Below are 15914 nucleotides of genomic sequence, written 5' to 3'. Positions count from 1 at the left end.
AGTTAGACCTTCAGTTGTTTCAAGGACAGGTGGAGCAGATGTAACATTAAGAGAATCTGACCTGTGTACTGCAGTCCCCTGTATTCACTGATGGCCCCTGGTGGCTTCAGGTTGGGCCAATAATGAAACAACATCTGCACAGCTGGAGGCTTTACTTGGGACGGGCCATAGGATATGACATAAAGAAGATCCTGCACACAGTATGCACATTATCAGTTACTAGAAAAGGCAAGGACACTGGGGGCATTTGCATACTAATGTAGGGAAAACAAGGGGCAGAAGTGTTTCATTCCAAATAGACATTTGTCTTTTAAGGGAGCACAAAAGGCAAAGGGAGATAGTTTGGGATAAAAGATCATAGTCAATATGAAAAAAGTCATTCCACTGTCATGCCATTAAAACAAAGCAAGCATTAGCTAACTATTAGCTTTGCTTGATTAAAAGCTTTGAAACAGCTTGCCTGAAATGGAAAACCGTCTTGTTTCTTGTATAAATGAGTGTGATGAATATCTTCAGCAGATGAACACATCTAGGTGTATGCAACACCACCATAAGGTCTCACCATCATCTAAGAACAGAAAAGTCTGAACTAACCCATTACAAGCTGTAGCACAAAGAAGAAGGATCTGGACTGAACAAATTCAATATGACATAAAAGCTTCATTTGGAGAGAAATCTTTTATCATCCTCAGGAAATTGTCTGCGAAGATAACTGTCTGTTGGCTGTAACTTTATATTTATGACATGGATATGAGTGTTTTAAATTTTTCCTCTTATTAATCATAGCAAAAATGCCTTTCTTTGAAGACCAAGAAGATTTAGATGGCTCAAGAGACAATAGACTACTGTGTTAAAGAGTTATTTTCTTTTTAACAGAAAGCCAGAAATTCCAAATATATATAAAAAAGAGGTGGAAAACCAACAGACAAAAACATTGGTATAAATGATACGGTTCCAGTCACTCAAAATGGTTTGAAAAATATAAAAGGTCTTTAATTTATAAGACTATAAACATTATAAATACAACAATGTGTATCGGCTTGTGTCTTCTTCACAGTGTAGATTACTATCCTGTCATATAAAGTTTTCATCCCCTTTTTTGAAGTATTGCCTTCTACAAGCACTAGAAGATTTTGGGTGCTTTCCTGCTGTCTCTCTTTTTCATAAAACACTTCTTTTACAGAAATAAGACAACTGAATTTAAAATTAATGTGTTTTTCTCCTGGTGCTTTTTTTCTGTCCTAACAAAAGATATCAGTGTCCAAGGATAACTGCTGTATTGTTTGCTTAGATAAGTCTTTCAACTGTTTATTTTTTTCTTCACAAAAATGCTGAAAGTGAGATACATGGCCAATTTGATTTCATAAATCAATCATGGTCAAAATAATTTGGCTTTAAAAAAAAAAAAAAAAAAACTCTTTAATGTCAAAGTGAAGAGATTTCTACAATGTTAAAAGCAGCTGAGATGGAAGAGACTTTGCATACAAAAACTGCTGCCCAGGTTCTTCACCAGTCAAAGCTTTATTAGAGAGTGGCAAAGAAAAAAACACGGTTGAAGAAAACTTACATTAAATCTTGAATAGATTCGCCAAAAGGCATGTGGGAGACTAAACGGTAAAGGAGAACAGTTCTTTGGTCTGATGAGACCAAAATGGGGCTTTTGGGTCATCAGAAAAGATGCTATGTTTGGCGGACACCTAATGCTGCACATTCCGACAAACACACCCTCCCCTCTGTGAAGCACGGTGGTGGCAGCATCATGCTGTGGGGATGCTTCTCAGCAACTGGCCATGGAAGGCTTGTAAAGGTAGAGGGTGAAATGAATGTGGCAAAATAAAGGAAAATTTTGGAGGGCAATCTTATTCCGTCCCCAAGAGAACCAGAGCTTGGGAGAAGATTTATTTTCCAGTAAAACGATGACCTGATGCATACAGCAAAAGCTACAGAAAAACGGTTTAAAGACAAGGAGAATGTTCTTGAGTGGCAGAGTCAAAGCCCAGACCTCAGTCCAATAGAGAATTTGTGTCTGGACTAGAAAAGGGCTGGTCACACCTGATCCCAGTGCAACCTGACAGAGCTTGCGCAGTTTTGCAAAGAAGAATGGAGTAAAATTGTAGAGTCCAAATGTGCAAGCCTGACTGAGAACTATCCACACAGACTCAGAGCTGTGATTGCAGCCAAAGGTGCATCTACCAAATACTGACTTGAAGGGGGGGAATATTTATGCAGTCACTTATTTTACATTACACAGTTTTATTTCATTGACATTACTTTGTAGAAATCTGTTTTCACTCTGACATTAGAGATTTTTAAATTTTTTTCTCTGTCAAAAAAGGCCAAATCATGTTGACCATGACTGATTTATAAAATCAATAAAAGAGTGAAACATCCATTTTATTGATTTTATGACTGTACAATACTATTAAACACATTTGATGAGACAACATGGCTTTGGCTCTTTATTTGGAATGAAACTCCTCCATTACGCTTTTCATGAATGACTTATTATCTTTGTTATGTGTCAAAGGGTAATACCTTCCATACTTCCTGTTTGTACTTCATTAGACACTCCAGCAACTGACAGTGATACACTGTAAGAAAAGTGAGAAAAGAGCCATTAAAACTCAAGAAAACAGCACTGGTTCTATTTCTTTGCCTGCTTTGAGAGGATGATGGTTTACCTGGATTTGAGGTGTACTGCATTGCAATCATTAGCATAGAGGAAGCAGAGAGATTGACATAGGCCGGGACTCCCCCTTCCCTCCGAGTGGAGCCCACTACAGACAAGAAAGGAAAGGGTGAAAGAGAGAGCAAAACATCTTTAAAAGGTAGCTTACAAAGACTTTGGATGTTGATATAGATTGTATTTTTGGTTAATCAAAGGCATAATAAGTATCACATTTTGCTTAATATAAAAAAGGCAAACATCCCACCATATAGGCACACTTTTATTTGGCTTTTGTTGTAGGTCATACTTACATATAGCCATGGGGAGGAAAGAGGTGCTCAGGTACTCAATGATGTCTTTGTGGAGGAAAGGGGGAAATGTGGCTAAAGTGGAGATCATAGTGTAGGGCAAAGTGCTGAGAATGTCGTCACTGAGAAAGGGCAGGAGGCATGTTGTTGTGTAAAATATGGACTGTCCCAGATCTGATGAGAAAGGGAGAATGCAAAAAAAGACAAAGAGAGATACACAGACACCCATTCAATTAACAGTACATACAGTATTCACATACTGTATGCAGCCACAAATTACATGAAATCTCACTCATTTAACAATATAACAGTGAAACAAATTGGAAAATGAGTTTCAGCTGAGGGTAGTGAGCTTTCTTTAAAAGCCACTGGAGTAAAGTTTACCCTCCGGAGAGTAGGAAAAGCAGGAGATGGTGTTCATGCTTTGTGCTTTTGTTAACAGTGGTAAATATTCATGAAAAACAAGAGCACTGACTGTGATGCAGCCTTGGAAGTAAGTCATTCACATATGTATACAAAAAGTATCTAAAAATACATTTGTAAATGTGTCTTTTCTATTCAACTTGACAAGATAAGTATAACATTTCTCCCACTTTACATAACAAACATGCAGTCAGGTATGATACACAGAAGAGAAAGGCCTATGTCTGGTGTATCCAATGGCTTATGAACGATTAAGTTGACAGGATCCAGCGTGCTCCCAATCACCCCATGCATCCCTCAAGACTCCTCAGCAGGACTTCTCTCCTCCCGTTACAAAAAACGAGGCCAAAAAAGCAGCAGTGGCTTCATGCAGGCCACACGGCTCGGGGATGATGATGACAAACAGTGGTGCACTGGGCCTTGACTCACCATGCTGACCATGCTGCAGCAGGGGCACCAGGTCAAGCAGGGTCACGAGGGTCACATAGAGGCCCTGATAGTCCAGAGAGGGGTACTCTGAGAGCTGAGCGTCCCGACTCTGCTGCCCCTGCCCCCCGCGGTCTGACGGGGCATCGCGCAGAACGCTGTAAAGGAGGGAGCGAGTAACTGTAGGGTTGATGGAACTGACTTGTGGTCTTAGAGATGGGGTGAGTGGGAATGGCACAGGAAAAAGACACATGGTCATGGGCACGGCCAAATTGGAAGCTTCCTGGTTCTCCTTCCTGCCTGTGCGGGACAGAATGCTGCTCCGGGGGCGGGAGGGGAAGGGGAGGGAAGGGTAGGGGAAGGGAACAAGGGAAAAAAAGAGACAACAAAGACACAAAAAAACAGCACATTACATTGAAATGGCACTACAGAGACAGCGTAAATAGAAAAAAACAAACCCAGATAAACCCCACATAGGATGCAGTGTCTCACTATTTGACTGTATCACTGAAGGCATGGGCAATTTTTCCCTGCTTTGTCTGTTGAGTGACTTTGGTTCAATTTATCTCATTTGGTCTGTCTTTGCACTTGGAAAACAAAAAAAACATGAGCACAAACTGCAATGATCACTGCATCTCATGCGTATCTGGTGACAAGGAGCAAAAATATAAAAAATGGCATGTTTTCAGTGGCAACCCCATACTTCTCCAAAAAGGCAACAGCGCAAAAGACTGTCCCTCGATGGCTGCCATCTTCCAATCAGCAAGGTCAGAGGCTACCATGCAAAAAAGGGCCAATGAGCCGTGGAATTTGAAAAAAAAAAGAAGTAAAAAAAAGAAATTTCCTTGTCTTTAGTGGGGCTGTCAAGGATGGGAGTGACACCAAATTGGTTTAGGGAAAATACAGAGGTGACACTTTTGAAACATGCTTCAGCCAGTAATAAACATGTGTGTGAGGTAAGATCAAATGCTCTGAGGTCACAGCACATGTTTATTGCACCAGAGAAATAATGTCTGTATGCATACGTTATGATACTGTACCAGTATCATCAAGGAGAAATAATGAGATCCAACAGGCATATGGATTCAGGTTTCTAAAATAAATGTAACAACTAATCTACAGTAAGAGGAGAAACTATAATGACAAAGGAATAGGTTGTATCAGGGGGAAGATGACTGGTAGCATTATGTTTGTGAGCTAATGCAAGATGGACAATTGTGTTTGCTGTCCCCTGGGGAAGGTGGTGGACATATTCAATTTTAAGAGAGGAAAAAAAACAAAAGGAGAAATTAGTCAGGGGTTGAGTGCGGAGCGTCTAGGGTGGAGGAAGGGGGGAGGAGGGGGCCAGAGAGCATTGCTCTTTTATACTGCACATTTACTAAAGAGCTAAGCTGTCCTATCAGGCAAATGTTTGGGATTTATCATGAGAGCCCAGATTATAAATGCTGATGTATTGTCATTTTACTTTTACTTTGAAAGGTCACTCAGAATGTAGAGTTACAGCATTTTGGCGAGTGAGAAAGGGGATTTCATTGAATATATTGTAACATTATATTATGCATGATTTTTGCCTGTTGCTTAAACATTTAATGACTTATCCCCTCAAAGTTATACTCTGTAAGATCTGAGTCGGTGTCATTTCCATTGTTAAAAATCTACCAACTCAAACACTTAACTTTAACAGACTAAATCTCAGAGTATGACTTTTTCACTGCCCATTTCTCATATAGAAAACATCATTATTTTGAACAATGAACATAGACAAAAAACAGACACACTCACGCATACACTGAACATATACACACAAAGACACACAAATATGTGCTTATTATACATTCACACAAACGACACAAAAAATTACAAACACGTACGACACATAAAACACATGTAGAAATGCACTGATACAGACACATGACATACATTGACTGTCAAACCCTGCTCTCTTCTATGTGAAATCATTAACTATGTGCGCATTTACTAGTTGTGCAATGTAGCTAAAAGATTTCTGTGTATGTTGGGTAGGAACTGATATCTAAAATAATGTCTTAATATTACTAGATGGGATGCCTGCTCCCTGCAGTCATTACTCTGAATTTGTCAGCATCGCTCACTGAAACTGACTTGGAGAAATATGACAAATCTCAGACATGAATGCATCAGGAAAGACAAATTTAACCTTACTTTATTTTCTGCTCTGCAGCTGACCTGAAACCAGCACTGAAGCATGAATCAGCTACCACCTTCTTTTCAGGTTGTCTTTCCAAGAATGCAAAACAAGCCTGCTCCTTTTTCCAAAGCCTAAAACTCCCACCTTCTCTTACTTCATTGCTCTTTCATTTTCACTGTCTTCTACCTAAGAATTAGGATTTTTCAGTAGCACACGTATACATTAACTTGGAGTCCATGCTGAGGAAACAAGGTCTTCTTCAACATGTCTGTGCTAAGACACCCTGCAATGACAGAAATCAAGCAACAGAGTAGGGCTGGGCAATATTGACCAAAAACCATATCTTACTATTTCTGAGCGGAATAGTGACAAAGGATAAATATCTGGATAATAATAATAAAAAAAAAAAATTTGGAGGGCATTTGCCTTTTTTAACTTAAGAGGGACAGGAAATGTGGGAAGAGACAGTGAGAGAAGGCATGCCCCAAGTAGCATCAGGACTGGGATTTGAATCTGCGACCAGTACTTCAAGGACTGCAGCCTCTGTATATGACCACCTGCTCTACCAGCTGAGCTAAATTGGCACCCCAAAATCATAAACTTTGATATCCACCCATCCATCTGCTACATCACTTGTCTCATTTGGGGTTGCAAGGTGGGGCTGGAGCCAATTCACCAGTCAATCACAAGGCTGACAGAGACAAACAGTCCCTCTCACATTCTCATGGACAATTCTGAGTCACCGATTAACATAAACTGGACTGTGGGAAGAAGAGTGCCCCAAGAGAACCCCCAGGTGCACATGAAGATCATGCAGACTCTACACAATAAAAGCCCTGTGCAACAGGGATTCAAACAAGTAACCTTCATGCTTTAAGGCCGCAGCGCTAACACCACCCTGATACAGTGCCTATAAAAGTATTCAGACCCTTGGGTGTTTTACCCTGTTTTTTTTTTATTATTATTATTATTATTTAATAAATCAATTATGGTCAATATAATTAGGCTTTCTGACATTTTTTTAACAAAAAAATTGTCTTGATTGTCAAAGTGAAAGCAGATTTCTTCAAAAATAATTTCATTTAAATAACAATATGTTGTTAAAATGAGTGATTTGCATAAATATTCACCCCCTTTAAAGTGACTGACCTAATTCAACAGAGGTCCAGCCAATTGGTGCTAGTAGTCTCACAATTAATGAAATGGGGATCCCTGAGTGCAGTGAATGTGTCTCAAGTGATTGTCATATAAATACACCTGTGTCTGGAAGGTCCAGTTATTGCAGTATTCCTGGCTACCATTGCACCATGAAGACAAAAGAACACTCCAAGCAAATCCGAAAAAGGTTACTGAAAATTAAAAGTCAGGGGATGGAGACAAAAAAATTCCAAGGCACCAAACATCCCCTAGAGTTCAGTTAAATCCATCATCAAGAAATGAAAGGAATATGGCACATGTGTAAATCTGCCTAGATCAGGTCATCCTCAAAAACTAGATGACCACACAAGAAGACGAGTGAGAGAGGCCACCAAGACACCTATGACCACTCACAGCATCTGAGATGGAAGAGACTCTGCATACAACAACTGTTGCCCAGGTTCCTCACCAGTCAAAGCTTTATGGGAGAGTGGCAAAGAGAAAGCCACTGTTGAAGAAAACTCATTAAATCTCAACTAGAGCTTGCTGAAAGGCAGGTCTGATGAGACCAAAATGTGCTTTTTGGCCATCACACAAGATGATATGTTTGGCAGACACCAAATACTGCACATCACCACAATCACACCATCCCTACTGTGAAGCACGGTGCTGATAGCATCATGCTGTGGGGATGCTTCTCAGCAGCTGGCCCTGGAAGGCCTATGAAGGTAGAGAGTAAAATGAATGCAGAAAAATGCAGGAAAACCATAGAGGACGATCTTATTCAGTCTGCAAGAGAACTACAGCTTGGGAGAAGATTTATTTTCCAGTAAGACAATGACCCAAAGCAGTGAAAGCTACAAAGAAATGGTTTAAAGACAACAAGGTGATCCCCATTTCACTAACTGTGAGACTACTGGCACCAATTGGCTGGACCCCTGTTGAATTAGGTCAGTCACTTTAAATATTTATGCAAACACTTATTCTTCTTAGAAATTTTCATTTTATTGACATTATTTTGAAGAAAACTGTTTTCCCTTTGACAATCTAAGAGGTTTTTTATTTGTCCAAAAAGGGGGTGAATGCTTACATAGGCACTGTAAATGCTTCTAAATAAAACGAAATGAAAAAATTATAATTTCCCCTTCAGACTTAATTTTCAAATTGATTATCTTGTCGTAATAAGCATATATTTTGGGGGTCTTAGTGTAAACAGTCTTTTCACCAAGCATTAAACCTACCTTCTTTTTCCCCCCAAATCATCATCATCATAAATTTTACTGGCATAGACAATGTTGTCCTACTCTATTGATATATCTCATACTGGATATATTGCCCAGCCATACAACAGGATGCATCCTCTTCCTTCACACTGTAACGACTCTGCCCCTCACACAAAATCTTAGCTTGACACATTCCCACAGTTGCAACCCCTCCTGTCACGCTCCATCTGTGCCAAAGACATATCAGAGGCTGTACTTAGAACAGCACAGCGGCTGCTGGTGCTGGACAGCCCTCCAGCAAAGCACAAAGTATTCTGGATACTCTGTGAACATCACTCAGCAGAGGAATAATCCTTATGGAGCCGAAGCATAAAGTGTGGAATCGAGGCCGACTGCCAATCTCAAATAGATTGCACCCTAAGCTGATAATAATGATAAAAGTGGGACATACAAGTTCTGCCTCTGGTAATCCCACCCGTTTTGTAAATTAGCCAACAAGTTAGGACACCAGCAATCATTTCTCTGAAGCTACTAGCAGGAAGAATAAACCAAATCTCCTATATATACAGTGCATTTTGGAGCTCCAGCGAGAGGGAAAAAAGAAGTGACCCATCATGAAATAAGATGTGTCCAAAATGGCTGCCTACTTGACCTGTGTCAGAGGAGGAAATAACATGCTGTTCCTTCCTCGGGCGTTCACAGCACCCACGGGAGCAGGCTGACCCTTACAACTGTAGAGCCGGAGGAGCTGCCCTCTCTGCTGGGCCCCTGTGGGAAGGACAAAACGCAGCACCCCTGGGAGCACTCATACAGCAGGGGACCACTGAATCGATAAACAAGAGTGAGCCGTCTATCACTGTTGCTTTAACACAGCAACACACCTCCACAGAAAATGTGCACCTGTCTATGCCTTTTTTAATCCTTCAACACAGATTGCTGCTACTTCCATTTGTTGTGCTAAAGAAAGTGTGTATGACTAACTCATCTAAGTACCTAATCATGAAGGATGCTAAATATGAAACATTCTACAGTCTTTTACTTCACCTGTTGGCTCCAGAGCGGGGTACTTACCTGAGCAGGGTTTGGGAAAAGTATTTCAGTGTGTTTGCAATGTCTGTCCCGGAGGGCACGGGGTAAATATTGTGTTGCACACGGTTGTGATACTCTTGCAAGTATCGTATCTTAGAGGCAACTGGACAAAATAAAGAGCAGAGTAACAAACAAATCAACACTAGAGTAAAATATTAATCTGGAGAACAAAGAAAAGGCAAATGGTTGAACATGCATGCAGCTAAAAGCTGTTTCTTGGTTAAAACAGGGACAGCTTGTAGCTCAGAAGCTCCAATTATCAAGTCAAACAAAGAGTGTGCGTTCCCATGGCTCTCTTGGCCTGCACCAGGTGACCTTTTTGTACAGTGGCGAGGTCGTAGGAAGCCCTAGAGGAGGCACTGAACTATTGCTTACAGAAACAAGCACATGCACAAAAGGTTGCCAGTTCAACTCCCATGACAAGCCCTGGAAAATGCGGTCAAGGGTGAGCATGGGAGAGGACTAGCTTAGCCTACTGACTCAGTTTGCTGATGACTAACCAGTCCCTAAGGTCATTGTTTAGGTATGAATGTTTTAGTTAGTTTTTCCTGGTGATAGAAGAGATATAATAAGTTGGAGTGGGTGATTGCTGACCCATTTTTCTATGACTTTGGGCTGTAGTGTTTAGCTTCCTCTCTGACCTGTAAATGACAAACCCCAAAATAAAAATAACAGCTGCAGGATTGGAGCATGTGTAGCCAAGCCTGAGTAGCACTAATTCACATGCCTCTTTTCATTTTTATATGAATAATTACTTTTTAAAACATTTTAAGCCTTAATCAAAAAAAAAACTAGGGATGCACAATATTAGATTCTTGCTGATATCTGATAAGCAGATATTTCCAAATTCATTTTAGCTGATACCGATATTTAAAGTAGTTTAGAGCTAAAACCTCAATTAAAAGAGTATGTAATGATGATGAAGAAAGAAAAAGAAACTCAAGTGACATAGCCAGTGGCAGACCGAGCTATTTTGCGACCCAAGGTGAACAGAGGCATGGGGGCCCCTCCACATTTATCACATTCCCCTTTAAAAATTCATATTTATCAAAGAAAGGGCTTGTAACTGTTTCCTTGAATCAGTCTTAACACAGGAATAAGTGAAGAATAACTGGATGTTTGGACTGTATTTAAAAAAAGAACATATAAACAGTTAAACACATGTACACACTAAAATATAACGTAATTTTCTGCATGTCTTTTGACCTTATAGTCATTTCATTTTGAATGTATTTTTGCAGTCCTTGAATGCATTTAATATTTTGTTTTGACTCTGTTAAATGTTATTCGGTTATGGCTGTAGTATTTTAGCTTTGAAACCTAATGGAGCCATTGCCACACGCCATATCCAAGTCAAATTTTGACGCAACACAAACAAAAAAAAATCAAAATTAAAAAAAAAAAAAAACAGTTTAGCAATGTTTTTGTGTAAAAACATCCCGACGGATTTCAAATTGTCTATTTGGAAACTCTTAATGGACATCTGATAACCAAATGACATTGGAGCTATATGTATGCTAAATATGTATGTTTATTTCAATAAAAAATATATTTACATACAAAATAATGTTGGCTGTTGTACAACATAATGTACAAAAATGTGTTGAAGCCACCCTAAAGTATTCTAAAAATAAAAATTGAAAAAAGACCTCAAGAGAATAAGTTTATTTTTGGTGCAAAAAGTTCAAACTTTTGCAGGGAAAATAATTTTTTTGAGGTTATAAAGTCGTATATTTAGGAAAACAAACTCAGGATTTTACAGTTTATAAAGCTGAAAATTTTCAGGAAAAAACTCAAAAGTTCTGAATTTAAAAATTCTTAAATTTTGACATGAGAAACTTAAATTTACAATAGTGTGAAGTTAAAAATATACAAGAAACTAAAGTGATTTTTTGATCTCATAATCTTAAAAAATTCAAAGTTTTTATTCATATACATTTACAACTTTTAAAGTAAAAAAATTCCAGTAAATTTAAGTGTACAGAGAGCTATTCTGATGGGGTGTTGAAAAGGATAACAATTAAAATTGATGTTACTTTTTCCTAGTGGGTCCATCAGCTTAGCTTGTCTTAGATATGAGTGGGGGGCTCTAAGGATAAAAGGTTGAGAACCACTGGTCTGTAACATGACCAAGTTAATTTCATATTGCATATTTTCAAACAGCCAGAGTATTGGCTGGAACAGGAGAAAGGGTTAAGTTATGTCTTGGGGGCCCCTAGTAGGCCAGGGCCCCAGGCAATTGCTTACCTTTGACTACTGGTATAGTCCGCCTCTGGGCCCAGCGTTAAACTCCACTAACTTATTCGTTTATATAGATAATATTTATAGCTGATATAGGTATATTTTTACAGCTAGTAAATATCAGCAGTTTTCATATATGTCGATAATATCGTGCATCCCTACAAAAAACATAAACGCATACATCTACCCAGGTTATATGTTAGAAGTGTAACCACTTAAGCTTGCAGCTATTGATCTGTTTGTTAGCTTGATTCTTCTAACAAGCAATACAAACAAATTTTACGTTGCAATATTTCATTTTATCGTTATACTTAACCTAGACTTTGATATTAACCCATATCAATTACCCTTTTGCTTGTAGTGCAGCAAAATTGTACATAAAATCGTGTTAAAACAACAAACTGTTGACATTTTGCTAGCTTCACTGACGTTACACTTTTTGCTAGCGCCTTCCTGTTTAAGTTTGTTGCTCTCACATTATAATTAACCATAAAACTAGCAGATTTTAGGGGGCTTATCTGATTGGGACATTTCAAAACATCTTAAATTGTATTTTAGCACATATCGTAACCAAATTATAACTGGAATCGGTAAAATATAACTCCATACAGCAACATAGGCCTATACCTTAAAGTCAATTTAGAGTGAAACCCTACAGAACAAGTTTGACCCTAAATTGTGAGCCTATTTGAACAAGCAAATAAAGTGGGAAGAGATCATTTAGCAGCACTGACCAAAGAGGCTGCATTCCACCTGTTCATAAGCAAACCGAGGGAATGAAAAGGACATAGGCAAACCAGTATCCAATCCTGTGTGATCAATCTACATAAATGATCAATCTAAAGCCACCATATTGTTCAGTGAAGAATCTGTCAGATCGACCTTGAGACCAGCACACCTCGCCTTTCGCACGCACCTCTTCCAGCCACGTCAATCAAAAAGATGGTCAAAATGAAACCATGGCGACTATGCGTTTTAGCCATCAATTTGTCTCCCCCTTTTTTACATGCCGAGTGATACACAGAGGCTTCCCGAGAGCACAGAGCCCTCCAGCCATCCGCTGCAGTGAGAGGACGTGTTGCAACCTGCCATGGCAACCGCGGTTTCATCACCAAGGACAGCTCCCCTCATTCGCTTTCTTGCTTAAAACAAAAATCACATTTCCCAGTTTCCACGAGCCCCTCATGACAAGACATGAAAAACACACAGACACAGCTGTACTTACACTGCTCTGCCTTCGTAGACATCTCGTTGACACTTGGGGAAACATAAAAACAAGACAGCCAATTTTTTTTAGTGTTTTTTCCTCCCCGATGTTGTGTGTTTCCCTCAGTCGAGAAAAAGTGAACATACCCCCCTTGCAGCTCGTGCAGCCTAGGCGGCTTGATTGTACCACTATGCGCGATGGATTTATGCGCCGTGGCTTTTTCAGCGGTGCTGCGGTCGTTTCAGTGGGCTTTCTGCGGAATTAAAAAACCAAGAGAGATTTTGTGAAGCAGTTATTAATTGGAGATTTGTTATTCTTCCCAGGCGAGGAGAAATTTTGACAAACATTCGCTACAGCATACCTTTCCAAATGGACTGATCCGGCTTTGACAAATTGTCATTCAAGAAATCCAACAACCCTATCAGTGGTCTCGGAGCTGATAACAGCGGGGAATACCTACGTGTATTGGTTTGTATGGTACCGCTCATATTGTGTTATCTGTGCTGCAGATAACACATGCTTAACATGCAACAGATGGTTGTCATATTGTTAGGAGCACCGTCACGGAAGCGTCCTGAAAAGGAAATTAATAATAGCATCAGCTATATCAAATATTAGATTGGCACAGTAGCATAAAATCTGATCCTTGTCATACTCAGTTGAAACAAATGTATAAATGAGTGAATGTGTTTTCACCTAAATTAAAAAAAAAAAAAGTTTATAGCTCAAAAATTATCATACAGCCACAATCTCTTTCTTTTTTTTTTTCTTCCTTTTTTTTTTTTTTTGCTTTAATAATAAGAAATTGATACAGTGCATTCAAAAACTATTCAGACTCTCTTCACCTTTTTCTATGTTGCAGCCTGCAGTTGCTTAAATTTATTTTTTGCAATTATTAATCAACTCTCAGTACCCCATAAAGACAAATTTAAAACTGGATCTTGTACTTTATTTAAATGTGTTAAAAAGGAAAAAAATGAAATTTTACATTGGCCTATCCTCCTGAGACCTGAGCTTTCATTTGTCATGCATTTTTGAGATCTCCTATACTTTTTGGGATTGGTTGGACCTGATAAGTACAATAACTAGACATAGTATCTCAACAACAAGTAGTATTAAAAAATGTTCTCACATGAGGGCAGTGGGTCTATTTTACTGTGTAACACGTTAAAGCCACAATGTGTAATACAGTATGGGCAAGTCTAACAAATTGGTGCATGGAACTCAAAATGTCATGTCCTCTTATGAGGATGCTGGGACTTGGGGAGATAAGTATTCAGACCCTTTACCCAGTGTTAAGTTGAAGCACCTTTGGCAGCAAATACATCATCAAGTCTGTTTGAATAAGACACAATAATCTTTGTATACCTGGACTGGGGGATTTTCTGCCATTTTCTTTGTAAATCTCTCATACTCAGTCAGGTTGGATGGGGACCATTGGTGGACATTTTCGGGTCTCTCCAGATATGTTCAATAAGGTTCAAGTCAGGTCTCGGGCCGGGCCACTCGAGGACATTCACAGAGTTGTCCCTAAGCTACTCCTGTGCTGTTTTGGCTGTGTGCTATAGGGTCATTGTCATGCTGGAAGGGGAACCCAGTCTGAGGTCTTGTGGGACTAGTTTTTATTGAGGATATCTCTGAGTTTTGCTCCATTCTGCTTTCCCTCAACCCTGACCGGTCTTCCAGTCCCTACTGCTGAAAAACACCTTCACAGCATGATGCTGCCACTACCATGCTTCACTGTTGGGATGGTATTAGGCAGGTGATGAGCGGTGCCTGGTTTCCTCCAGACATAACGTTTAGAATTCAGGCCAAACAGTTCAATCTTGATTTCACCAGACCAGAGAATCTTGTTTACAACAGTATGAGAGCGCAAAATGGGCGGTCATATGTTTTGCTTCCATCAAGTCACTCTGCAACAAAGCCCAGATCAGTTGAGGGCTGCACTGATGGTTGTCCTTCTGGGACTTTGCCCCATCTCCACACAGGATCTCTGGAGCTCAGTCTAAGTGACCATCAGGTTGTTGGTCACCTCTCTCACTAATGCTCTGATTGCTCGGTTTGGCTTGGTGACCAGCTCTTGGAAGAGTCATAATTGTGCTACACCTCTACCATTTGAGAATTATGGAGGCTCGTGCTGTGGGAACCTTCAGAGCAGCAGAATATTTTGTAGCCTTCCCCAAACAATCCTGTCTCTGAGCTTTGCAGGCAGTTACTTTTACCTCATGGCTTGGTCTTTGCTCTGATATGCTTTGTCAGCTTTGAGGTCTTCTATAGAGAGGTGTGAGCCTTTCCAAATCACGTCCAATAGATTTAATTTACAGTAGGTGGACTCCAATCAATGTGTAGAAACATTTTAGCTGCAATGGATCTGAATACTTATGTCAGTGTGATGTTTCTTTTTTGTTTGTTTGTTTGTTTTTTAATAAATTTGCAAAAAGTCAGTTTTCACTTTTTTATTTTGGGGTACTGAGTGCAGAATAGTAAGAGGAAAAAATGAGTTGAAACAACTGTAGCATCAGGCTGTAACATAACAAAATTGAAAAAGGTGACTGGGGTCTGAATACTTTCTAGATACAGTGTATATTACCTTCTCTTTGTCGTAGGAAAATCCTTATTTTCTCCCGAACAGAAGTTAAACAATGCCACATTAGCCCCCTGGAGGCTCTAAATTCTATTTTGTAATTGATTTTTAATAAACTATTATTAGGCTAAGCCAATCTGAGAAAAATTAATTAATTTATCTTTTTATTTTTAACTTAAGTAGAATTTTCTGGGAACAGCAGAAACTGATTTCACTGAATGGAGCAAACACAGACTACCAGACCCTTTCAATTACAGTTAGTTTGTGCCAAAAGATATTTTATGTATCATTTTGATTGAGAGCAACATCCTGCAGTCAGAACCCTGTGTGACCCCTGCGTTTTTATGCTCTTCATAAAAATGTGTCAAGATAAAATATTATTCCATTTTCCCCAGCTATTATTTAACAACACATCCACCAATTATTCAACTCATACAAGGG

At 39.3% G+C, this 15914-nt stretch overlaps 1 protein-coding gene across 6 annotated transcripts in view; it reads right to left on the bottom strand.

The window, feature by feature from the left end:
- LOC121525754 (protein unc-79 homolog) overlaps window positions 1–13005 on the bottom strand; it is a 57367-nt gene extending 44362 nt beyond the window's left edge. For 5 of the 6 annotated variants that reach the window (XM_041811862.1, XM_041811864.1, XM_041811867.1 and 2 more), the window contains exons 1-7: window positions 12908–13005; window positions 9424–9544; window positions 3829–4142; window positions 2980–3150; window positions 2682–2777; window positions 2536–2591; window positions 62–191 (exon numbers count right to left, since the gene is read on the bottom strand). In XM_041811862.1, the coding sequence (XP_041667796.1) occupies window positions 62–191; window positions 2536–2591; window positions 2682–2777; window positions 2980–3150; window positions 3829–4142; window positions 9424–9544; window positions 12908–12929 (910 nt within the window). In that variant the 5' untranslated portion in view covers window positions 12930–13005. The remainder of the gene's footprint in view (window positions 1–61; window positions 192–2535; window positions 2592–2681; window positions 2778–2979; window positions 3151–3828; window positions 4143–9423; window positions 9545–12907) is intronic. The other variant, XM_041811866.1, reaches the window with a different exon arrangement.
- Between the last annotated feature and the right edge of the window lie 2909 nt (window positions 13006–15914).

This window comes from Cheilinus undulatus, linkage group 18, assembly GCF_018320785.1.
Source record: "Cheilinus undulatus linkage group 18, ASM1832078v1, whole genome shotgun sequence".
Taxonomy (NCBI): domain Eukaryota; kingdom Metazoa; phylum Chordata; class Actinopteri; order Labriformes; family Labridae; genus Cheilinus; species Cheilinus undulatus.
This window is presented reverse-complemented; position numbering and strand designations above follow the sequence as displayed.